The 26,100-nt window shown below is 45.1% G+C and overlaps 1 protein-coding gene across 1 annotated transcript in view; it reads left to right on the plus strand.

Moving 5' to 3' along the window:
- TMEM132E (transmembrane protein 132E) overlaps window positions 1-26,100 on the plus strand; it is a 457,158-nt gene that overhangs the window by 364,165 nt on the left and 66,893 nt on the right. Inside the window, exons 4-5 of the mRNA XM_066576251.1 lie at window positions 22,135-22,327; window positions 22,530-22,673. Coding sequence (XP_066432348.1) covers window positions 22,135-22,327; window positions 22,530-22,673 — 337 coding nt within the window. The remainder of the gene's footprint in view (window positions 1-22,134; window positions 22,328-22,529; window positions 22,674-26,100) is intronic.

The raw sequence follows: 26,100 nt of genomic DNA on the forward strand, positions 1-26,100 counted from the left end.
AGGGCTCACTTACACGGGCCAATGGGGGCTATGTCATACGCATGCAAGGGCCGCATCACAGGAGCATGCTCAAAATCTGCAAATGCAAGGCGCAGAGAATAGAGTCCACTGTTTTCAATGGGTTAATTCTCACTTTCTCTTTTGGTAACGCATTTCGCATGTGCAAAAAAATCCTGCAGCATGCTCTATTTTGGTGCCCATTTGTACAGCAAAGGCATCATATGAGTCTATGCGGGGTGCGCGAATGCACACCCTATACCGACGAACTGCACAATTTTATAGGGAAAACACACTAGGGACTAATTAGGGCTGCAGAGCTTTTTGAATCATGGCGTGGGTGTGTCCTGCGCCGAAATCATCAGTCCCCATCAGTGCAGAAGGTATAGTAAAATGCGCTGATACTTCCGTGATAGCGCAACTTTTTGCACAGTGAAGGTCGCGCTCTCGTGTGCATTTTTGCGCTTAGTTGTGTGAAGCCACCCTAATTTGTAGTCCTTAGAGCCCATTGATTTACATTGAGCCATTAACATATGCATTTTTCTAACAAACGTTTTATGCGCATGATAAAAAGGGCAACATGTCTTATTTTGGTGCGTATTAGGGCAAATTCAGACGAGCCTAGGCGTAACTACGCTCACTAGCATGGAGAGTAGTTGTGTCCGAATGTCGAGAATTTCTTGCTTTTCGCCGGATTTTGAAACTCGTCCGATCTTTAAATCCGAAATCCATTAAAATCAGTGGTTTGGTTTTGTCCCATTATGTGTCCCTGATTATCATGGCTGCATAACGGTAGAAAACCAGGTTCGTCTGAAACTGCCCTGACACACATAATACGCCCATTATAGTCTATGAGGGTTTAAAATACATAGTAAATACGCATATTATATGTGTTTTTAACCGTGTGCTGTGTATTACGCACATGAAAAGTGCGCAAGTTATACGCAGGCCCCATACGCCCATGTGAGTGAGCCCTTAGATATTGCTGTGGATTTGCCATGTACTTGGGGCATCTGAACTTTTGCGGCAGGTGGGATTTCGCCTACCTAACACTATAATATGGCACAAATAAAAGGGTGAAATACATGTGTGAAGCTCGCTCTAGTGATCTGCATCAAGTGCAAGTTCTGTAAAACTGGCTTCAGACAAGCGTATTGTATCATATCTGTAACACGTATGTAACACAAATCTGTATGACAGATATTACAACCGTATGTCATCAGGATTTCAGCACTATTTCATCAGTATTTGCCTCTGTATATTCTATTTTCTACTGGACAAATACTGATCCATATTTACCCAATAGAAAGGAATAGGAATATGGAGACAAATACGTGAAAAATAGGTCATACTATTACAATATACAAAACATAGATGACATACGGAGCTAATATACGCTCATCTCAAGGCGCCACCTCTTGTAAAAAACTTCTCCTTATATCGGAACTGGTGGTTCTTCTCTACTAATCCAGTTTGACTAGTGCAGGCTCGTATTTTAACGCATTAGTGGGCCCAGTGCAAAAATGTCATGAGTTGGCCCCCTTTCTATATTTACTTTTTTTTTCTAGGATCTCCTAGAAATACCAAGATTTTTTTCTTACTATGTATAATCCGAATTGTCCCTACGGTGCTATGTGTGATCCTTTCATCTCTAATAGGCTAAGGTCCGTTTCACACATGCATAATATGAGATGATTTGTGGTCTACTATTCTGACCATAAGTCCCAACCGTCATGTCTAATGATGCAAACTGAAAGCCTCATAGGGATCTATAATGTTGTCAGTTTGGGTCATTAGACCCGCGGTCAGGCCAGGACCTGTGCCCGTATTACACTCAATTAAACTGGCCTAAGGTGACGGCTACACTGAGACGTACGTATTGACAGCTGCAGTCCACAAGATTGCATACAACTCAATGTATTCCTGTGGACAGCAGCTGTAGATCGATAGTTAAGATTAATCAGTAGCACTACGAAAACTCTATGTAGCCCTAGCTTTATTGCAAAATATGCTTGCTCCTGCGCAATGAACGAGGGTACTTTGTATATTTGCTTGGGCAGCACTAGTTCACATGGGCGACAGAATCACCCCGCCCTGTTTTAAATGGCTATTAAGCCAAACGATGTGCCGGAATGCATGGGTAGGGCAGCATCTTGCTCGTACCCACGCGTACATAGGTGCGTATTTGTACACCTCCCATAGTCCTCTATGGGGCACTTTGATGCTGAAATGCACACAAAATACAATAGGACCTATTTTTTTGTGCCCGTGGGAGCCATGCACATAAAAAAAAGAGAATGAACACAGTGAAATTACTGCGTATTTAAACATTTGTGTGAAATCTGTTTAATTTTCCACTTACTAATATAATTAGTGTCCCATTCTGCTGTATTACTGAAGCTACACCCCGCACTCAGCCAGCCTACGTGTCCTGCCAGCTCTCCTGTCCATAAAGTGGCTGTAGATGGAGGAGCATAGTAGTACATGGAACAAGTGCAGGCGTAGTGGAATAAACTGGGTGTCGTGTATAGTCACATATACCTCTATCTGCAGCCATATTATGAATTCTTATGGACAGGAGAGCTGATGGGACAAGTAGGCTGGCTGAGTGGGGGGCGTAGCTTCAATAATACCGCAGACTGGGACACTATGGCAGTAAACATTATATTAATAAGTGGAAAATAAAGCGAGTTCATACACCTTCTCTTAAATATTGGCTATAAAATGCAAACCCTTGTAATAAAAATGCAGTACATATAAATAATACTGTTTAAATAATCCTGGCCTGTACTGTACATACAAATAGCATTCAGCATTCACTCACACACATACATTATGCAAATATATATATATTATGGTACACATTATCCTTCCACTATATAAGGCACTTGTCAGGCCTCACATGGAATACTGTGTACAGTTCTGATCACCGGTGCTCAGGAAAGATGTAGCAGTGCTTGAGGGGGTTCAAAGAAGGGCAACTAAACTAATACACGGAATGAGAGGACTGCAATACCCAGAGAGGCTATCAAAGTTGGGATTAGTCACCCTGGAAGAAAGACGGTTATGGGGCAACCATACATTTGGGGACAATACAAGGATCTCTCCCATGATCCTGTAACGGCAACAAGAGGGCAACCTCTACATCTAGAAGAAAGCAGGTTTCATCACCAACACAGAAGGGGGTTCTTTACTGTAAGAGCAGTGAGACTGTGGAACTCTCTGCCTGAGGACGTGGTGATGGCAAAATCCATAGAGGAGTTGAAGAGGGGACTAGATGTCTTTCTAGAATGCTATGATATTACAGGATATAGACATTAGGTGACCAGCGGATTCGCTGATCTGGGTCTTGGAGTCAGGTAGGAACTCAAATGTTGATCAAGAGATTATTGTGACTGCCATTATGGACTAAATTGGCTTCTATCTCATTGGTTTTTTTGCCTTCCTCTGGACCAACAAGGAAGCAGTTGAAAGAGGCTGAACTGGATGGACATTGTCTTCATTCAGCCTAACATACTATGTTACTATGTTATTAGACACATTATAAAATACAGTCTATGCACATACAGAGGCGTAGCTAAATCCCGCAGGCAGAGCTGATGGATTGGGACTGTTATGGAGCTGAGGTGGAACCTCCTGCCATCATATGTCAGTCAGGCTCGGCCTCGTCTATAAGACACTAGTGAGTTAGGCTTAGGACTGAGTTATGGTTTGAACCGGAAAGTCGAGGATTAATTTTGAGTAAGGCTGTTTAAGCCATTGTAGCTAATGATGCAATGTGTAAAGTTGCAGCAAGACCACTGGATGTGGAGTGAGAGCTAAAATAGTGTAAAGTATTTGAGTCCTTGATTGCATTAGTAATAATGTCTATGACATTGTATGTCCTGGTGTTAGGACGTGGCTCCTACGGGGCGTAAGAGGTCAGTATGCCAGAAGAGGCTATGTTACTGGAATAATGCAGATGTCGGGCAGTTGTCTTGCTGCTGCTGAACAAGAAGGCATCTGTAAATGTGATGCACCTAATGTGATGTCTTTTATGGATGTGAGGGCGCGACAAGCACCTGACATTTCAGAGAGAAGTGAGATGTAGCAGGGATAGACCTGAGGCAAATTGTTATGTTTGATGTCAACAACGTGTGACATCTTGTGCATGCGTAAACACACAGCTCCTATGGGACGATATGGGTCTAGGCTATCAGTAGTAAAGTCAGCAAGTGAAGCGAATGCCCGAAAGTGTCAGGTCACTTGTTGCGGCATAGTTAGAAAGGATTGTAACAGAGATGTATCTGAGTGTTACATGTGATGTGTTAGCATTCTGGGTGACATTTTAAGCAACATTCGAGTGCCGGTACTCTCCTATAGAGTGAAAACTACATTGATCCTAAGTAAAGTTTGATTTTATTAAAAGTGCTGCCTCTGCCTCCGTGGGTCAGGCCGGAACCACCATGGGGACTGAAGTTTTAACGGGAGCCTTTGTGGTTATGAGGGTCATTGTAGATTTATCAGCACAGACTGGGAGCATACACTTCATGGCCCCCTCCGGCCACAATGGATCTGGCCTGGGGCAGTGGCGCTCTGCTTCATGCTGAACCTGGGGCATAGCTACCCATTGGATCTACCGTTATAATTTTGGAAAGCAGACAATTTGCTCATGCAGTTCAATAACTTTACTGTTGTAAAGAGGTATAAATGGGGAAAAATGTTTCATGCATATGACCGTGTTCAGTTCATATGTAACAATAGCACAGTTATGTATCAAGAACTGGTACCTGGTGAGAAGAAAGTCAGAAATCCTGTAATTGGGTAAAATACACAGTTCAACTTTCCTTTATATGATTGTATCTAATGGCACAGAGTCCTTTGATTCACAGTTACTGGGTAGTTCACAGGCACAATGGAGAAGTCTGTTACATGTACGGTATTTTCTGGCCAGAGATCTCAGGCAAAAGGCTGGTGCACAGGTTCGGACTGGCTCTAGGTCATATGTGATCTGAGATAGTACTGAAGCGATGGTAATGTCTTTAGGATGTCTATCTGATGACCCCGTTGAGGTCAGCTTCTCAGCGCCTGGCATGCATTGCATTTTCCGCACCTAGACTCTTTCTGCTAGACCGCCCCCGTTTCCGGTTGGACATTCCGCACCCAGAGCTGGCCATTCCCCTGTACCCTCATCCACTGCGTTGCTGAAGGGAAAGGAGTCCTGGACATTTTAACATGGAAAGCTAACACAACCGCAACACTTTCCTAACCTGGAGCCCAGCGCTCCACCTCTACACATTGAAAAGTAGCCATGTTTGGTGTCAGAGATGATCTGTGAGAAGGCAATCCCATATACTCTCTGCGTTGTCGTTATATCCCTACACCAAAAACCATATAGAAGTCTGATATAGTGAAAACTAAGCCTTCTGCTACATTACAAAACAACTTTGCTGTTTTCCTGTAAAAGCTAACAGTATTATGAATACAGCTCTGGAGTGTACTACAGGCTGTCCCAGCAATCTATTTACTAAGTTATGTAACTGCTCATGTATAATATTAAAAGCCCTGTAGTGTAGTGTGTTTTATTCTGAACTGAAAAGGTATATTTAAAAGGATAGAGACATAGTAATTGTCTTATTGGCCTGTCTTAGGCAATTATTATTTTTTTTGATTGATAAAACTTTATTGCCGTGCGCTCTCCCTAGGGCTCTAGTCTTTTATTGATTCTCTGAAGTTGGATGAGTCTCATCCGATTAGGTTTGTTTTTGTCCCCACATCCGGCTCTACAGCACACACTTCTGTACTATTGGTGCCGTGCTGCTGAGGAGGAAGAGGAGAGCGCCTTTGCTTTTTGATTAGACACTGCACTCCCTCTTTCAGTAAGGGAGAACGCTCTAATTAAGTTTTATGGGTGGTGGTAGAGGCCCCTCAATAAGTGTATGGGAGACTGAGGAGGGAGCCCTAAATAAAAGTAGAGGCGGTGGAGAGGATCGACAATAAATGTATGGGTGGTTAGGGAGGTGGCCCTAAGTGAAATACAGGTGGTAGTGGAAGGGGTCTTAAAAAAGAGTAAAGGTGGTAGGGGAGAGAGCTATAAATATGTGTATGGATAGTGGGGTAAGGGGTCTTCAATAAATGTATAGGTGGTGGAGGAGGGGGGCCCTAAATAAATGCATGGGTGGTGAGGGACTGTAGTTATGGATAATATGGAGAACTCCCCCAATAAATGTATTGGTGGTGTGGAGCGGGGCATCAGTAAGGCTCTGTTGACATCAGAGGTGTCTCTAGCATCGGGCACTTAGAGAACATGCTCATAGAATCCCTACAGTATAGGATGTCTTGTAGGATGCTTATTTTTAAGGCTATCTACACTATTATACACTTTTACTTTGGCATACATTGCCGTCTTCTGTTGATAGTATACATTAGAAAATTGGCTCTACTCAAATTAAATTGGTTATTTGATTAATGAACATTTTGTTTTATTAGCCCATAAACTATTACAAGTGGTTTTGCATAATTTCTTTATAGCTGAATGGCCTCAAGAATGATTTCCTCGGGTGGGCCCAAGGTACTCCAGTCCAGGATGGCATGTATGCATACATACATATATGTATTTATATGACCATGAGCATGGCCATTACAACTAGAATCACAATACATGTTGTTTTCAATTATGTCTTCCAGCATTCTAATGACAAAGAAATCTTACTTGACTCTTCTGCATGTATATCCAGAGGCATAACTTGAAGCTTCTGGGCCCTAATGCAAAATCTGTAACAGGGGCCCAACTGTAATGCTTTATTCATAGTACTGGGCTTCCTATATGTAGAAGAGAGGCCTTATGGGCCCCCTAAGGCTCCTGGGCCCGGGTGTAACCGCATCCCCTGCATCCTCTATAGTTACACCCGTGTATATATCCATCCACCGTAAAGATAAAATGGACACAATCCTGTACCTAGCCCTAATACCTTGTTCTGTACTCTTTTGTGTCCACCACAGAAGGAGACTATAGTTTCTTTTATGACTAAAAGACTGTTATCTTTTTAAGAAATCTAAAAGTGTGTTTTAAATACAGGTCTGGGGAAGATGAAAAGCATAATTGCATTGAAGTGTAAACCCCCCGCAGGGAAGTGGTCTAAAGCAGCTCTCTTCTTTCCTTCCATTAATATTTCATCAGGTTGTTTTCCTAAAAGGTGATTGCGATCACTTTAAATTCATCGCCTGTCTCTAACCTTTTGAAGGCCGATTTCAATCTGCATTGGAAATGGCACACAGGAGCCTTGGTTTCTAGCAGACTGTGCTTGTTTCTAGAAGATGGCAATATGTAATATATACACATGCCACACTATATCTATAAAAATCTGCAATGTCATTCCAAAAAGAAATAGAAGAAATTACTTTTATTGTGTGCAAGGTTTACAGCTGTGAATAATATACCTGCTTAAGGGGATAGAGAGCGTTAGATAGAGGGAGAGAGAGCCTAGAAATAATTACCACCATAATTAAAGGTCAACTTTCTTCCTTGAAGACAATATACCTAGTACTTCTGTAACATATACTTTTATGCTCCTCTTCTTATCTAGTGAGTTAACATTTAATAACCTACTGAACAGAATAAAGGACTATTGCCTTGCAGCACTTGAGTCCAGAGTTTCAGTCCAACCAAGGGCAGCATCTTAATGAAGATTGTATGTTCTCCATTAGTGTGGGAGAAAAGCGGAGAAGCCAGAGAAAACCCACTCGAATTCTGAAAAACATACTGATAGGTTAATTGGCTTCCTCTGAGATTGTCCCCAGTGTGTGACCGAGATAAAGAAATTAGATTGTGAGTCCTATTGAGGAAAAGGAGTGATTGGAATGATGGTAATCCCTGCACCGTGCTGTGGACTATGTTGGTGCAATATAAGCAACGGGAAATAAATAAGGAACTAAATAGCTGTGAAAGCTGCTGTAGCCATAAGATATAGAGAGAAGACGAAAACCACCTCCAGTGACTCTGCTGATGACATTTAGTCTTAGTACGGCCTGCTCTACGGAGAAGGGGGTAAGAGGTTGGTGTTGTCACTCTATGTGTTGCTTAAAATGGAATTGAATATTTGCTTTGCTAACTAGAGATGAGCGAACACCAAAATGTTCGGGTGTTCGTTATTCGGAACGAACTTCCCGTGATGCTCGAGGGTTCGTTTCGAACAACGAACCCCATTGAAGTCAATGGGCGACCAGAACATTTTTGTATTTCGCCGATGCTCGCTAAGGTTTTCATGTGTGAAAATCTGGGCAATTCAGGAAAGTGATGGGAATGACACAGTGACGGATAGGGCAGGCGAGGGGCTACATGTTGGGCTGCATCTCAAGTTCACAGGTCCCACTATTAAGCCACAATAGCGGCAAGAGTGGGCCCCCCCCCCAACAACTTTTACTTCTGAAAAGCCCTCATTAGCATGGCATACCTTTGCTAAGCACCACACTACCTCCAACAAAGCACAATCACCGCCTGCATGACACTCCACTGCCACTTCTCCTGTGTTACATGCTGCCCAACCGCACCCCCTCCCCCCCACAGCGCACACCAAACTGTCCCTGCGCAGCCTTCAGCTGCCCTCATGCCACACCACCCTCATGTCTATTTAGAAGTGCGTCTGCCACGACGAGGGACCGCAGGCACACACTGCACAGGGTTGGCACGGCTAGGTAGCGACCCTCTTTAATAGGGGCGGGGCGATAGCCCACAATGCTGTACAGAAGCAATGAGAAATATAATCCTGTGCCACCGCCATCAGGAGCTGCACACGTGGGCATAGCAATGGGGAACCTATGTGCCACACACTATTCATTCTGTCAAGGTGTCTGCATGCCCCAGTCAGACTGGTAATATGCACCTTAACAGTAACCGCGTTGGTGGTAATGTGGTGGTGACTGCGGACCTAGTACCACGGTTGTATTTTGTTGGTTTTCGGAATGTGGCCAGGATTAAGTGGGCCGTGGCGGGGGGATGGTGGGGGGGCTCTCTTGTAGTGTCGGTAAAGGTGAAATTCTTGGACTGCCACCAGACGAACCAATGCAAAGGCATTTGCCAACAATGTTTTCCCTGTTGGAGGAGGAGGGGGATGTTTTTGAGGCACTACGTGTCCTCTCCACGTGTCCGTGGTTATATGCACCTTAACAGTAACCGCGTTGGTGGTAATGTGGTGGTGACTGCGGACCTAGTACCACGGTTGTATTTTGTTGGTTTTCGGAATGTAGCCAGGATTAAGTGGGCCGTGGCGGGGGGATGGTGGGGGGGCTCTCTTGTAGTGTCGGTAAAGGTGAAATTCTTGGACTGCCACCAGACGAACCAATGCAAAGGCATTTGCCAACAATGTTTTCCCTGTTGGAGGAGGAGGGGGATGTTTTTGAGGCACTACGTGTCCTCTCCACGTGTCCGTGGTTATATGCACCTTAACAGTAACCGCGTTGGTGGTAATGTGGTGGTGACTGCGGACCTAGTACCACGGTTGTATTTTGTTGGTTTTCGGAATGTGGCCAGGATTAAGTGGGCCGTGGCGGGGGGATGGTGGGGGGGCTCTCTTGTAGTGTCGGTAAAGGTGAAATTCTTGGACTGCCACCAGACGAACCAATGCAAAGGCATTTGCCAACAATGTTTTCCCTGTTGGAGGAGGAGGGGGATGTTTTTGAGGCACTACGTGTCCTCTCCACGTGTCCGTTCCATGTAAGCAATAGTAGCACTCAAGACAGGCCCCAGTAACAATTCTGAAGCAGCAGTATAGCGGGAGCGCAGTCTTCGTTCCATGTAAGCAATAGTAGCACTCAAGACAGGCCCCAGTAACAATTCTGAAGCAGCAGTATAGCGGGAGCGCAGTCTTCGTTCCATGTAAGCAATAGTAGCACTCAAGACAGGCCCCAGTAACAATTCTGAAGCAGCAGTATAGCGGGAGCGCAGTCTTCGTTCCATGTAAGCAATAGTAGCACTCAAGACAGCCCCAGTAACAATTCTGAAGCAGCAGTATAGCGGGAGCGCAGTCTTCGTTCCATGTAAGCAATAGTAGCACTCAAGACAGGCCCCAGTAACAATTCTGAAGCAGCAGTATAGCGGGAGCGCAGTCTTCGTTCCATGTAAGCAATAGTAGCACTCAAGACAGGCCCCAGTAACAATTCTGAAGCAGCAGTATAGCGGGAGCGCAGTCTTCGTTCCATGTAAGCAATAGTAGCACTCAAGACAGGCCCCAGTAACAATTCTGAAGCAGCAGTATAGCGGGAGCGCAGTCTTCGTTCCATGTAAGCAATAGTAGCACTCAAGACAGGCCCCAGTAACAATTCTGAAGCAGCAGTATAGCGGGAGCGCAGTCTTAGTTCCATTTCAGTAGCCTTAGTATAGCCAAGGCACAAGTGACATTTATGTAGCTAAAGTGTAGGCCAACCCCACACACCTTTCTGTACCATGAGTGCAGGCGAAGAACATAGAAATTACTATGATTACACTGTAGGTGAGGGCCCCAAAAAATTGGTGTACCAACAGTACTAATGTACCTCAGTAAAAATTGGCCATGCCCAACCAAGATGGCAGGTGAATCGCTTTGGTTAATGTGGCTTAAGTGGTAACTAGGCCTGGAGGCAGCCCAGTGTAACGAAAAATTGGTTCAAGTTAAAGTTCCAACGCTTTTAAGCTAATTGAAACTTATAAAAATTGTTCTGAAAAATTATTTGAGTGAGCCTTGTGGCCCTAAGAAAAATTGCCCGTTCAGCGTGATTACGTGAGGTTTCAGGAGGAGGAGCAGGAGGAGGAGGAGGAGGAATATTAGACACAGATTGATGAAGCAGAAATGTCCCCGTTTTGGATGGTGAGAGAGAACGTAGCTTCCATCCGCGGGTGCAGCCTACGTATTGCTTAGGTATCGCTGCTGTCCGCTGGTGGAGAACAGAAGTCTGGGGAAATCCAGCCTTTGTTCATCTTGATGAGTGTTAGCCTGTCGGCACTGTCGGTTGACAAGCGGCTACGCTTATCTGTGATGATTCCCCCAGCCGCACTAAACACCCTTTCCGACAAGACGCTAGCCGCAGGACAAGCAAGCACCTCAAGGGCATACAGGGCTAGTTCAGGCCACGTGTCCAGCTTCGACACCCAGTAGTTGTAGGGGGCAGAGGCGTCACCAAGGATGGTCGTGCGATCCGCTACGTACTCCCTCACCATCCTTTTACAGTGCTCCCGCCGACTCAGCCGTGACTGGGGAGCGGTGACACAGTCTTGGTGGGGAGCCATAAAGCTGGCCAGGCCCTTAAAGACTGTTGCACTGCCTGGGATGTACATGCTGCTCGATCTACGCACATCCCCTGCAACATGGCCCTCGGAACTGCGCCTTCTGCCACTAGCGCTGTCGGCTGGGAATTTTACCATCAGCTTGTCCGCAAGGGTCCTGTGGTATAGCAATACTCTCGAACCCCTTTCCTCTTCGGGAATCAGAGTGGGCAGGTTCTCCTTATACCGTGGATCGAGCAGTGTGTACACCCAGTAATCCGTCGTGGCCAGAATGCGTGCAACGCGAGGGTCACGAGAAAGGCATCCTAACATGAAGTCAGCCATGTGTGCCAGGGTACCAGTACGCAACACATGGCTGTCCTCACTAGGAAGATCACTTTCAGGATCCTCCTCCTCCTCCTCCTCCTCCTCAGGCCATACACGCTGAAAGGATGACAGGCAATCAGCCGGTGTACCGTCAGCAGCGGCCCAAGCTGTCTCTTCCCCCTCATCCTCCTCATGCTCCTCCTCCTGTACGCGCTGAGAAATAGACAGGAGGGTGCCCTGACTATCCAGCGGCATACTGTCTTCCCCCGCCCCCGTTTCCGAGCGCAAAGCAGCTGCCTTTATGGTTTGCAGGGAATTTCTCAAGATGCATAGCAGAGGAATGGTGACGCTAATGATTGTAGCATCGCCGCTCACCACCTGGGTAGACTCCTCAAAATTACCAAGGACATGGCAGATGTCTGCCAACCAGGCCCACTCTTCTGAAAGGAATTGAGGAGGCTGACTCCCACTGCGCCGCCCATGTTGGAGTTGGTATTCGACTATAGCTCTACGTTGTTCATAGAGCCTGGCCAACATGTGGAGCGTAGAGTTCCACCGTGTGGGCACGTCGCACAGCAGTCGGTGCACTGGCAGCTTAAAGTGATGTTGCAGGGTGCGCAGGGTGGCAGCGTCCGTGTGGGACTTGCGGAAATGTGCGCAGAGCTGGCGCGCCTTTACGAGCAGGTCTGACAAGCGTGGGTAGCTTTTCAGAAAGCGCTGAACCACCAAATTAAAGACGTGGGCCAGGCATGGCACGTGCGTGAGGCTGCCGAGCTGCAGAGCCGCCACCAGGTTACGGCCGTTGTCACACACGACCATGCCCGGTTGGAGGCTCAGCGGCGCAAGCCAGCGGTCGGTCTGCTGTGTCAGACCCTGCAGCAGTTCGTGGGCCGTGTGCCTCTTATCGCCTAAGCTGAGTAGTTTCAGCACGGCCTGCTGACGCTTGCCCACCGCTGTGCTGCCACACCGCGCGACACCGACTGCTGGCGACATGCTGCTGCTAACACATCTTGATTGCGAGACAGAGGAGGAGGAGGAGGAGGAGGGTGCTTTAGTGGAGGAAGCATACACCTCCGCAGATACCAGCACCGAGCTGGGGCCCGCAATTCTGGGGGTGGGTAGGACGTGAGCGGTCCCAGGCTCTGACTCTGTCCCAGCCTCCACTAAATTCACCCAATGTGCCGTCAGGGAGATGTAGTGGCCCTGCCCGCCTGTGCTTGTCCACGTGTCCGTAGTTAAGTGGACCGTGGCAGTAACCGCGTTGGTGAGGGCGCGTACAATGTTGCGGGAGACGTGGTCGTGCAGGGCTGGGACGGCACATCGGGAAAAGTAGTGGCGACTGGGAACTGAGTAGCGCGGGGCCGCCGCCTCCATGATACTTTTGAAGGACTCCGTTTCCACAACCCTATACGGCAGCATCTCAAGGCTGATGAATTTTGCGATGCGGACGGTTAACGTTTGAGCGTGCGGGTGCGTGGCGGCGTACTTGCGCTTGCGCTCCAACAGTTGCGCTAGCGACGGCTGGACTGTGCGGTGCGAGACATTGGTGGATGGGGCCGAGGACAGCGGAGGTGAGGGTGTGGGTGCAGGCCATGAGACGGTCGTGCCTGTGTCCTGAGAGGGGGGTTGCATCTCAGTGGCAGGTTGGGGCACAGGGGGAGAGGCAGGGGTGCAAACCGGAGGCGGTGAACGGCCTTCGTCCCACCTTGTGGGGTGCTTGGCCATCATATGCCTGCGCATGGTGGTGGTGGTGAGGCTGTTGGTGTTGGCTCCCCGGCTGAGCTTTGCGCAACAAAGGTTGCACACCACTGTTCGTCGGTCGTCAGGCGTCTCTGTGAAAAACTGCCAGACCTTAGAGCACCTCGGCCTCTGCAGGGTGGCATGGCGCGAGGGGGCGCTTTGGGAAACACTTGGTGGATTATTCGGTCTGGCCCTGCCTCTACCCCTGGCCCTGGCCACCGCACTGCCTCTTGCAACCTGCCCTGCTGATGCCCTTGACTCCCCCTCTGAAGACCTGTCCTCCTGAGTAAGCGTTGCACACCAGGTGGGGTCAGTCACCTCATCGTCCTGCTGCTCTTCCTCCGAATCCTCTGTGCGCTGCTCCCTCGGACTTACTGCCCTTACTACTACCTCACTGCAAGACAACTGTGTATGATCGTCATCGTCCTCCTCACCCACAGAAAGTTGTTGAGACAGTTGGCGGAAGTCCCCAGCCTCATCCCCCGGACCCCGGGAACTTTCGAATGGTTGGGCATCAGTGACTATAAACTCCTCTGGTGGGAGAGGAACCGCTGCTGCCCAATCTGAGCAGGGGCCCGAGAACAGTTCCTGGGAGTCTTCCCGCTCCTGAGCAGGTGTCATTGTAGTGGAGTGAGGAGGCTGGGAGGAAGGAGGAGCAGCAGACAGAGGATTCGGATTTGCAGCAGTGGACGGCGCAGAACTGCGTGTTGACGATAGGTTGCTCGAAGCACTTTCTGCCATCCAGGACAGGACCTGCTCACACTGCTCATTTTCTAATAACCGTCTCCCGCGTGGACCCATTAATTGGGCGATGAATGTGGGGACGCCAGAAACGTGCCTCTCTCCTAATCGCGCAGCAGTCGGCTGCGACACACTGGGATCAGGAGCTCGGCCTGTGCCCACACCCTGACTTGGCCCTCCGCGTCCTCGGCCGCGTCCACGTCCTCTAGGCCTACCCCTACCCCTCAGCATGCTGTATTACCAGTGATTTGATTTAACAGGCAGGAAATATAATTTTTTCCCTTTTTGGAAAACGAAAGGCCCCACTGCCTCTAGTGAATGAATAATCTAAGTTTAATAACTGTGCTGTGTCCCTGCTTATGTGTCACAGAACGTGAGGGTAGCAGAGTTATTATAACTCTGGCAGAGCAGGTATTTTTTTTCCCAATTAAGGAAAGCAAATGGTGAAGCCAGCAGTAAAGCGTAGCTGGGTGCGTATGATTTAGCAATGTTTTTCACGCAGCTCACACGTGTCCACAGGCGTTAGGACGGACAGAGGCTGGACAAATAGATTTGTTTTCAGTTTTTTCCCACCAAAAGGCAGCACTGCGTATATTCAATGAACATGAGAAGTTTAATAACTGTGCTGTGTCCCTGCTTATGTGTCACAGAACGTGAGGGTAGCAGAGTTATTATAACTCTGGCAGAGCAGGTATTTTTTTTCCCAATTAAGGAAAGCAAATGGCGAAGCCAGCAGTAAAGCGTAGCTGGGTGCGTATGATTTAGCAATGTTTTTCACGCAGCTCACACGTGTCCACAGGCGTTAGGACGGACAGAGGCTGGACAAATACATTTGTTTTCAGTTTTTTCCCACCAAAAGGCAGCACTGCGTATATTCAATGAACATGAGAAGTTTAATAACTGTGCTGTGTCCCTGCTTATGTGTCACAGAACGTGAGGGTAGCAGAGTTATTATAACTCTGGCAGAGCAGGTATTTTTTTTCCCAATTAAGGAAAGCAAATGGCGAAGCCAGCAGTAAAGCGTAGCTGGGTGCGTATGATTTAGCAATGTTTTTCACGCAGCTCACACGTGTCCACAGGCGTTAGGACGGACAGAGGCTGGACAAATAGATTTGTTTTCAGTTTTTTCCCACCAAAAGGCAGCACTGCGTATATTCAATGAACATGAGAAGTTTAATAACTGTGCTGTGTCCCTGCTTATGTGTCACAGAACGTGAGGGTAGCAGAGTTATTATAACTCTGGCAGAGCAGGTATTTTTTTTCCCAATTAAGGAAAGCAAATGGCGAAGCCAGCAGTAAAGCGTAGCTGGGTGCGTATGATTTAGCAATGTTTTTCACGCAGCTCACACGTGTCCACAGGCGTTAGGACGGACAGAGGCTGGACAAATAGATTTTTTTTCAGTTTTTTCCCACCAAAAGGCAGCACTGCGTATATTCAATGAACATGAGAAGTTTAATAACTGTGCTGTGTCCCTGCTTATGTGTCACAGAACGTGAGGGTAGCAGAGTTATTATAACTCTGGCAGAGCAGGTATTTTTTTTCCCAATTAAGGAAAGCAAATGGCGAAGCCAGCAGTAAAGCGTAGCTGGGTGCGTATGATTTAGCAATGTTTTTCACGCAGCTCACACGTGTCCACAGGCGTTAGGACGGACAGAGGCTGGACAAATAGATTTGTTTCCACTTGTTTTTCCACCAAAAGGCAGCACTGCGTATATTCTATGAATAATAACTGCGTTGTGGCCCTGCCTATACAATTCTTTCCCTGCAGTATCAATGGAGGGTGGAATGCTCTGCAGAGGCGATTTTGAGAAGCCCAAAAAAAATGCAGCACAGCTAACAGCAGCCTGGACAGTACTGCACACGGATAAATATGGCCCTAGAAAGGACCGTTGAGGTTCTTGAAGGCTACACTCACTCCTAACACTCTCCCTGCCTATGCAGCACTTCTGTCCCTAATGCCAGGTGCAACGCTCTGCAGAGCCGATTTTGAGAAAAAAAAAAATGCCACGGCTAACAGCAGCCAACACACAGCTATCAGTGGCCCTAATAAGGACCTTTGGGGGGTCTTGAAGCCTACACTAACTACCAATTCTTTCCCTACAGCAGCTCCGGTATAAACAGCACTGTCCCTCATCTAACTCACACCGCATCTGAGGCGAGCCGCGGGAGGGGCCGACTTTTATATTAGGCGAACACCTGATCTCGCCAGCCACTCACAGCAGGGGGGTGGTATAGGGCTTAAACGTTGCAGGGGGAAGTTGTAATGCCTTCCCTGTCTTTCAATTGGCCAGAAAAGCGCGCTAACGTCTCAGGGAAGGAAGTGAAAGTAACCAGAACACCGCATGGTGTTCGTTACGAATAACGAACATCCCGAACACCCTAATATTCGCACGAATATCAAGCTCGGACGAACGCGTTCGCTCATCTCTATTGCTAACGCTTGCCCTATTTATTATGGCCACATTGTAAAAATATACCGGAGAGCCTCGTGTGGCACTGAAGGTTGCAAGTTCAATCCCCGCATGGTTCAGGTAGCCAGCTCAAGGTTGCCTTCCATCCTTCCAAGGTTAGTAAAATGAGAACCCAGCTTGGTGGGGGGTAATAAGTAATAATTACCTGAAAGCGCTGCGGAATAAGTTGGCGCTATACAAATACCAAGATTTTATTTTTATACAAATGCCTTATGTCAGTAGATGAAATGTAAGGCCATGCAACACAGTTTATACATTAGATTTGCTATAAATTAAGTGGTGTTATTTTTTAACTCGGTCTTAGATTTGCTGACTTCTGTTCAGCATTGTATACCAGACAGGCTCTGACTACAGGTAGAATATTAGAAGCCAGGATTGGGCTTTAGAACAAGTTGGGAAATGATGCTTAATGTCTTTATATAAAATATTAAATGATTTCACATACTTCAGATTGAATTGAATAGAGCGCAGTACTCAAAATCACTACAGTATAGAGGCCTGAAACAATCCAGATCACAGCGGTGCAGGGACATTAGTCCTCGTTTAGATCCTGTTAGAATTGATTCAAATAAAATCTGCTCTGCCTCTCATAGTCAGAGCAATATGTGTATGGTAGCATTACCTCTCATACATTTTCTAGAGGAACAAACTAGTTAGTGACCGCTGCACTTCTATAAGGCTGGAACTACATGGAGACTCTCTGTAGTGCAACTTCCCAATTTTAACTATTGAGTGACAGCTGCAACTCACAGGAATGCATTCAGTTGCATGCAAATCACTGCATTTAATAGAATCATGTAAGGGTAGAGTTGGAAGGGACGTTCAGGGTCATCTGGTCCAACCCCTTTGACTACAGCTGTAACTTGACAGGTAAAATTGGAAGGTTGCACTGCAAAAAGTCTTCATGGAAGCTTAGCCCAACGGTAGATTAATTACAGTTCATTTACCTAGAACTTGACTTTTATTTAGTTCTGCATTCTAGCCCTTTATGTAAATACCTTGACTAAAGGCTCCCATAAACGTAAGAAAAAAAGTTATCTGAACCCACTCATTTTGGTGATGTTCAGATGAGTATCCTTGTGTATGTGGGTCTTATGGCTCTCCCTTCAAATGCACTTTGGAGGACGGAAGAAATGTTGAGCATCTCAAATTTTATATGCCCAATCCATTTGTTCTCACAAGACGTAAGCCACCATCACTGTGGTGTCTGACAGCAATTTACTTTCCACTCCAAGCCTATGAGGGATTTAGGAGAAATAGCTGTTGGCTTAACATTCAACGATTGAAGTTATATGGGCACCTTAATGGGGTTGTCCAGTTGTAAACTAGTGATGGCCTTTCATTAGTACAAGCCATCAGTAGTAGATCAGTGTGGGTTTGCCACTTGGGACCCCAAACTGATTGGCTGTTTTTGGGCCTGTATGCTTCTGCACAGAGCTGAAGCAGACAGCTCCTTACTTCCTTCAGTGGCCAAACGTGGTATTACAGGCAAAGTTCCAATTCACTTCAATGCCACCGTTGATTTCAATAGGGGCCTGGGCAGACCAGAGCTCAAACGCGGCGTTTCTAACGCTCTCTGCTCTATTTTCTCACATTTTAGTCCTTTTTAACGCATCTCATGACCCATCAGAGTGACGAGGTGCGTTAAAAACGCTGTCAAAAGCTATAACGTGTGTTTGAAAATGCAGCTTGAAACCATGATAAAATGCAGTGTTTTCTGAAAGCATGTGTGAGAGCAGCCTGAGGGTATTAACATGTCACTGACTTGCTGTGCATTTTGATGCAGATTTTGATGCAGATCTGCAGCAGATTTCACCCCTTCAATTTAAATTCAATTGAAGGGTGAAATCTGCTGTAGATCTGCCCCAAAGACCACAGTAACGTTTGAATGCACCCTAACAGTGTATTTGTCATCTGCGTTGCCAGAGTGAGAACTGAAATATCGGAACATTGACTTCAGGTGAGAGAGATAGCATTTATCAACCTGGTGCTGTTTTGCATTTGAATGTTTGACATCAACTCTGAGCAATCAGACCATTATTGCTTTTATTTTTCACTTGTAGAGTTCTATTTGTATTGTTCTTACTTGCCCTATTGTGGGTGATCTTATCTGCTCCCAGATTGGGCATTTTCCTTGATTTCATTGTAACAATGATAGCTGTCTCGTTTTTGGTTGGCCGAGCCCTGGAATGGTTGCTCCCTTCCTCAAGATTTGCTGAACAGTTGAAAAGCAATGAAGTTTAGGAGCAACATTGAAATTATAGCTGCAAAGTTATCTTTAATAATAATATTGAGGTGCTTTGAATTGGTGGGAGGCCCAAATTGATAGTGTGGGTTGATTGGAAAGACTGTGCTGGGATCACGACTTGCTGATCTTCTACCAATGTCATGTTGTAATATTGTTCAGTAGGCACAGTAGTCTGTAATTTCTCCTCAGCAGGTGTCCTGCCTGAATATTTCACCTGTTAGGTAGAAAAAAAATAGTAGAAATGTTTTATTGACCCTGAGTTCTTTACTTCTGGTTAGTAACGTTTCAGGAAAATTCATATTTAGGAATAAAGGTCAGGAAAATCTTCATTATTGGGCTTTTGCAAGGAATCTATAGAGCAGGAATTGGGGTTCCCTCATGTTCTCTGAGCCTCGTGTGTCTTAGAGTGTTAGGGTAGCAAAAAAGCTCTCACTCATGACCTAAAGGTTGTGTGTTCAATCCATGCATGGTTCAGATAGCCAGCTCAAGGTTGACTCCCATCCTTCCAAGGTTGGTAAAATGAGCACCCAGCTTGCTGAGGGGGTAAAAGTTGACTGGGGAAAGCAATGGCAAACCACCCTGCAAAAACAGTCTGCCAAGAAATGTGACGTCACCCAGGAGTCAGTCATAATGTTTACCTATTCTCTATTTTTACCTATTACAAAGAAACCTCCATATCATGGATCCCTGCAATAGAAATACATAAAACGGTCATGTGAATGAGTTTGGGTACAGTTTTGCTCAGTAGCTCAACGTTAACTCCTCCATTATCACATTCACCAAAGTCAAGGAAGCTCAGAGACAGGAAATTGTTTGGTGTGGTTTACACTCATGACAACATTAACTAGGAAATTTTCTTCCCTAACTAAATATTTGATTTGGTCAGAGATTTGCTATTCGCTGACCAGCAGTACCCTCTGTGTCAGTTTTACGGAAAGAGTAACTGATATTGTAGACCATGACTTTAGTATGAGGGTCTTGAGAACAGCACCCCAGACCTCAGCTCTTTGGATGTCTGATAACATTGGAATGAGGGAAGGTATGTTGTGATTAAGGGCCATTCTATGCAAAATCATCACAGCTCCCAATTATTTTGTAGAGGGTGTGAAGTAACTTATAGATGTAACATTTTAGCCCTTGGTGATACACAGTATTCATACAGAGGGTTGCAAACATGATAAAATAAATTGAAATTTATGCTTACCGGGTCAACAAAAGACAGTGCATAGGTTTGCTTCTAATTACAGTAGAATTTTCATCTTGGGCTATGTTCTAGAATGAAATATAGCAATATTTTTCCTTTTTGAAATAAAGTAATCTCCTAAACAATTACTATGATATTTCATTGAATGTGATGTATACTGCTTTCATATTTGTTATTTCTATTCCCAAAGCCATCCCAAAATGAAGCTTACACCAAGGAGAGATAACATTCACCCGCACTATATACTTTACTCCCAAAACAATGAATAAGCAGATTTCAAGATATTCAAGGTCAAAGTTTGCATCATGTGACCTTGAAATGAATATATTTTATTAAGAAACAACATTTTATGAAAAATTGAGCTCAAAATGAAAGTTTTAGAAGCAAAGTTATGCATGATGTTTGTGTTGACCTGGTAAATATAAATTTCACATTTTTACTCATATTTGCACCCCTGCTGTACAAATACTGTGTATCAGTGAGGGCTAAAATTTTACTTCTGTGAGTTATTTTATGCCCTCTACCATTCTACCAAATTTCATTGACTAGTGCACTTTTTGCATGGTGATTCACCTCCTATATCAATCCCCTGATTTATGAGTGCCCTGCAATGGCACGGTGTGAACTCTGAGCAGTGGGCAAATAACTACCGTGTTTCCCCGAACATAAGATGCTGTCCTATATTAATTTTTGCCCCAAAAGAGGTACAGTGTCTTATTTTCGGGGAAGGGGGCCTTATACTCACTTTATCCACGGCATCCCGATGCCTCGCGATGATCTCTGGCAAACTGCAGTGTCCTCCCCATCTGCCATCTTAGCTTTTTTCTGGTGATGGAGCTTTAAATACCCCACCTCCAGTAAAGCAAGCACTGTGATTGGCTAATCGAGCGCCAGCAGCCAATCACAGCTGGCGCTCGATGAGCTAATCACAGCCATTCGATGATTTCATTCACTAGGTTAGCTAGGTTTTCTCTTTGAGGGAGGCCTTATATTTCAAGCCCGCCCCCCCCCCCCCCCCCCCCCCCCCGAAAACCGGGGCAGGTCTTATTTTTGGGGAAGCATGGTATGTTGAATAATGTAAGAGCTTTCTTCCCAATTCTTACTACAAGTCTCATAGTGGTATTGCCCTGTTCTTTCCTCAATATGCTCAGTGCCTAACTGTTTTGTAGGAATGAGAGCATTTCCACAGCATGGTAATGCCAAATAGCCCCACAACTAATGCACTCAGAGTGCATACCTGGCTTTCTAATGTTACTCCCACTTGCATAATGCTGGGTGAGTTGTAAAGATCTAGTTTTAACACTACCCATGCATGGGACAAGCAGTTGAGCAACTACAGAGCAGAGGATTAATCACACGTATTTGACCAGTAGGTCAAGTACTTGTTTCCATTGCAACAGTAGGAGGGACTATCTTCACAGGCAGCTCCTGTGCTCTCAAAGGCTGCAGGTTGACAGATCTAGAGACACTGTGTTAATTTTCTCCACAGTCTGTCTCTCCTGCTGTTACAGCATGTGTGTGTATGTATGTGTCTGCACATATTACACACACAGGCACAGATATTGCCACCCTGCTGATTGGACCACAAACTGTGCAATGAAACATGGGAAGTCACGGCAAGGAAATCAGGACATGAACTACTGGTAGAACACTAGGTTTGCTACACGCCCTCTCCTAAAAAGTGGATTTCAAACAGCAGAAAAAAGGGGAAGACCGCCTAAAATTCTGAACTAACAGACATAAAACAGGGTGCAAATAGCAGCAAATGAACGGGAAAGGAGAACCTGCTATACTTTAGAAAACTCGCTGAAAACTTTAAAATCAGGTTTTCTACAAAATACATTATAGAGTCTATGGTGGCACAGTCAAAGTAACCCATAACCAAATCAAATGATAGAAAACTATATGCCTCCCCTCTATCCTATTCTGGCCTCAGATTACGTTGCATAGGATATCTGACAGATTTGTTTTACTCATGTATTTTGTCTTTAAAGACGTGCTCACTGGGTTTCCTATCAAGCCTAATAAATTAAAGTTTTCACAAGATAGGTATGTTGTTATACCATATTTTTGATTAGTATTTGATTAAATATTTTCTGGGCTTTACATGATTACTTAGGATTTTGTGATCATTTCGATGTATTATTAAGAAGCCATTATAATTGCCCAATTCCTTTTGTGTACATTTAGGACTGATGAACCTATTAACCCCATAATGCAGCTGTACTTCGAGATGGAGAATTTCACAAGTCAGTCTGTTAAAAGGCGTATAATGTGGCATCTAGAATATCAAGGTCAAAAACCCCTGTCTGAAATGGAGAAAGCAGTGACAGAACTGACAGTGATCCAGAAGGATATTCGAGCTATAGTTCCCCTGGCAATGGTAAGACATCTTCTTTCATCCTCTGTTTTTCCCATTAAAACTTTGCTTGACTCTTGTATGTTTCTTCTGTTTTTTCTCTGTGTGCTTCTGGAGCTGGTTGTTTCTATTTGGTGTCTGTTTTATATGTTTATTTCTGCTCTTGTATTATATCTTTGATGCATGGGTTTCCAAATACTTACAAATCCCAATTTTTCACTTTCAGGACACTGAGATAATAAACACTGCTATTCTAACAGGCCGGACAGTGGCCATCCCAGTGAAGGTTCTGGCAATTGAAGTATCTGGAGTCATCACTGATATTACTTCTTTTACAGAGTGTAAATCCAGTAATGAGGACATCATCAAGGTAATGTGGGAAGAGAAATGAGGGGGGAAATTAGTGTTAATCAACACTGTTGTTGGGGTGTTCAGTGGACGCCGCGGTTGAGAGCTGCTACCTTGGCATTTTAGGTAATCATGGGGCCAAATAAGACCTGGCATAAATTATACTCATCAAAACTGGATGTTTCAGGAAATTGACTGTGATTATAGAGTGATAACTCAACATTTAACCCCTTAGTGACCAGGCTTTTTTGCTTTTTTCCATTTTTGTTTTTTCCTACTCCCTTTTAAAAAATCGTAGCTCCTTTATTTATCCATCGACGTCGCTGTATAAGGGTCTGTTTTTTGCGGGACGAGTTGTATTTTTCAATGGCACTATTTATTGTACCATATAATGTACTGAAAAACTTTTTAAAAATTCTTAGCGGAGAGAAATGGAAAAAAAAGACATTCCACCATCTTTCGGTGCGTCCTGTTTCTACGGCGCACAAACTGCAATAAAAATGACCTGATATTTTTATTCTAGGGGTCAGTATGATTACTACGATACCAAACTTATATAGTTTTTTTTTTTGCTGTAGTACTTGTATTTTTTTTTTTTAAGATATTTAATTTTTTTTTATTATTTTCTGCGGTCATTTTGTGCGCGCAATAACTTTTTTATTTTTCTGTCGACGTAGTTGTGCAAGGGCTCAGTTTTTGCGGGATGTCCTGTAGTTTCCGTTAGTATCAATTTGGAATACATACAACTTTTTGATCGCTTTTTATTGCATTTTTTCTGGAAGACAGGGTAACTAAAAAAGTGTATTTCTGGCATTCTTTTTTTTTTTTTTTGGACGACGTTCACCGTGCAGGAAAAATAATGCACTACTTTTTGATAGATCGGACTTTTACGGACGCGGCGATACCAAATACATATTTTTATTTTATGATTTAGATTTTTTAATAATGCATATGGCAAAAGGGGGGTGATTTAAACTTTTATAACTTTTTTTATTTTTTTTTACAATTTAAAAAACTTTATTGATCTTTTTTTTTTACTTTACTTTGAAGTCCCCCTGGGGGACTTTACCATGCGATGCTTTGATCGCTCCTGCAGTATGATGTAATGCTATAGCATTATGTCATACTGCTTTTTTACAGGCAGTCTATCAAGCCACCCTGTGTGGATAGCTTGATAGGCAGTCTGCTAAGTCTGCCATTCATTAGGCACCCGGCTGCCATGACACCTGCACGAATCCCCCGATCTCACCGCGGGGGGGGGGGGGGGCGTGCAGGACCCCCAAACAGCGTTCGGGGGATTTAAATGCCGCTGTCAGAATTCACAGCGGCATTTAAAGGGTTAATAGCCGCGATCGGCTGAACGGCCGAGCGAGGCTATTGCCCGCGGGTGTCAGCTGTAATAAACAGCTGACGCCCGCGCTGTATGGAGGGAGATAGCGGCGCTACCTCCCTCCGTACACGTCCTGCAGCTGCAGGACCTAAAAACACTATAGGGTGGTCACTAAGGGGATAAATATAGTAACTTCACTGCTGAGTATGTTGTGCTCTTTACAATACTGAATATCATGAGTTTTCAATCATTTTTTTCTGAGATCTCACCATCCAGAACATAGTTATGCCCGGACCTTGCCATTGGTTGTTGTCCATCTCAAAGTTTGTAAAAAAAATACCTCAATTTATGTTAAAGGGGGTTTCCTGGACTTAAAAATAAAGTTAAAATAACTTAAAATTAATAAAAATTGAATACTCACCTATCCCGGCTGCTCCCTGTCCTACGTTGCAGCTCTGGTGCTCACCATAGGGAACCCGGAAGAAGCAGCAATCGTGTGCCGTTCATTGTACATTTGATCGCTCAGTCACTTACAGACTCCAGCAATGATTCTTCTATAGCAGCTGAAGCCTGTGAGTGGCTGAGCGATCACATGCACAATGTGCAGGGAGACAATTTAGAAGATTAATCAATGCAGTTATGCCAGGTTATTTTTGCCCCAATTGCAATGATACAATTTATATTCACCACGCATACCACATTGTTTTTGCCAGTTTTCTCTGAAACCTACCTCTTTATCATCATTATGAGACAAATGGGGTTATTCTATTCAAGTCGCACACTATGCAACTGATTTGCAACATTTTCTGCCAGTTTTCTGAATAGAGGTACAGACTGGCATGCTTGAGTAGCACATGTCATACCTCTCAATAGAGATGTGCCTTGTTTGGGAACATGGTGTATGCCTTACTGTATCAGTATTAGGCCATATTCATGCAGTGAAGCTTTATGGAAGTTTTTTTTTTTTATTCTAGCATTTTCTATCCACTTCTTAAAAAAATGTGCTATGTTAACTTGCCTTGCGACAACTCTGACCAGTTGTCCACCCCAACGTCCTTGTTGTGTTATATCATGTACCAGCATCTGGAATCAGTAACTATTATAACTATCAACCATAATGATTCCCAATAGTGGGGTACTGTTGTATCTTGTCTCCATCACAACTAGGGGGTGGAGACATGGGTTTGGCTGGATCACTGACAAGGAGTGAGGACATAATGCCCCCAGATGTGGATTTGCTGCTGCTTCGACACCCCATCTGACAAGGTCGCTGGCCCGAGTAGTGCTGGACAGAACGTGCGGGGTTCCCGAAGGCGCTCCTCTGGACCCCGCAATCAGATAGGGAGCGGCGGGCACCTTGTACCGCTCTGCTACTGCAGAGGCCTCTGAAAAGCTGCTTCTGCTGACCCCGCTCAGCTGGGGACCGCCGCCGCCTATGCCTTTCCTCCCTGTCCCACGTCCTCTTTCTCCTCTTGAAAGCCGCTCCTCCTAGGCACGCTGGTCTGCTGTGGGCGCCTTGCATGGCCTCTACGGTACACAATTCAACCCAAACAACCAATTACTGTGAATCAGCCAACCCAAACAACCAATTACTGTGAATCAGCCAACCCAAACAACCAATCAGGTTGTGAATCAAGCAGAAGTGTTGTGGAATATAGATATATGCCCACGGTACTGATGATGGGGTTCCTGCAGAACACAGTGCCATCAGCAGCAGCAGCCAATTGACATCATGGGGCGTAATCTGGGAGCATGTCTGTCACGCTTAGTGCCCAATGCATGTCTCCACCCCTAGTCGTAGTGGAGACAAGATACAACAGTACCGAGAGATTTTTGAATATTTTTGCATATATTTGGAGTGACAAATCTTCAAAAATAGGTAAAAGCACTTCCGCACAACACTGTATACTTGTCTAATACAGCATATAGTTTTATTTGATTGGCTTATTAAGCCTTTAACTTGTTATGTCTCCCTTTCTATCGCCTCATTTAATGCTTTTTTTACTTGGAGCTTTCAATGCATTCTTTTGGTGCTTTTTGTTATACAGGACACACTCAGTAAATGCACAAGCCTTTCTTCCAATTATGCTCTCAAGACTGTTAGCACATCACTGCTGGG

The sequence above is a fragment of the Eleutherodactylus coqui genome, chromosome 1 (genome assembly GCF_035609145.1).
Source record: "Eleutherodactylus coqui strain aEleCoq1 chromosome 1, aEleCoq1.hap1, whole genome shotgun sequence".
Classification (NCBI taxonomy): domain Eukaryota; kingdom Metazoa; phylum Chordata; class Amphibia; order Anura; family Eleutherodactylidae; genus Eleutherodactylus; species Eleutherodactylus coqui.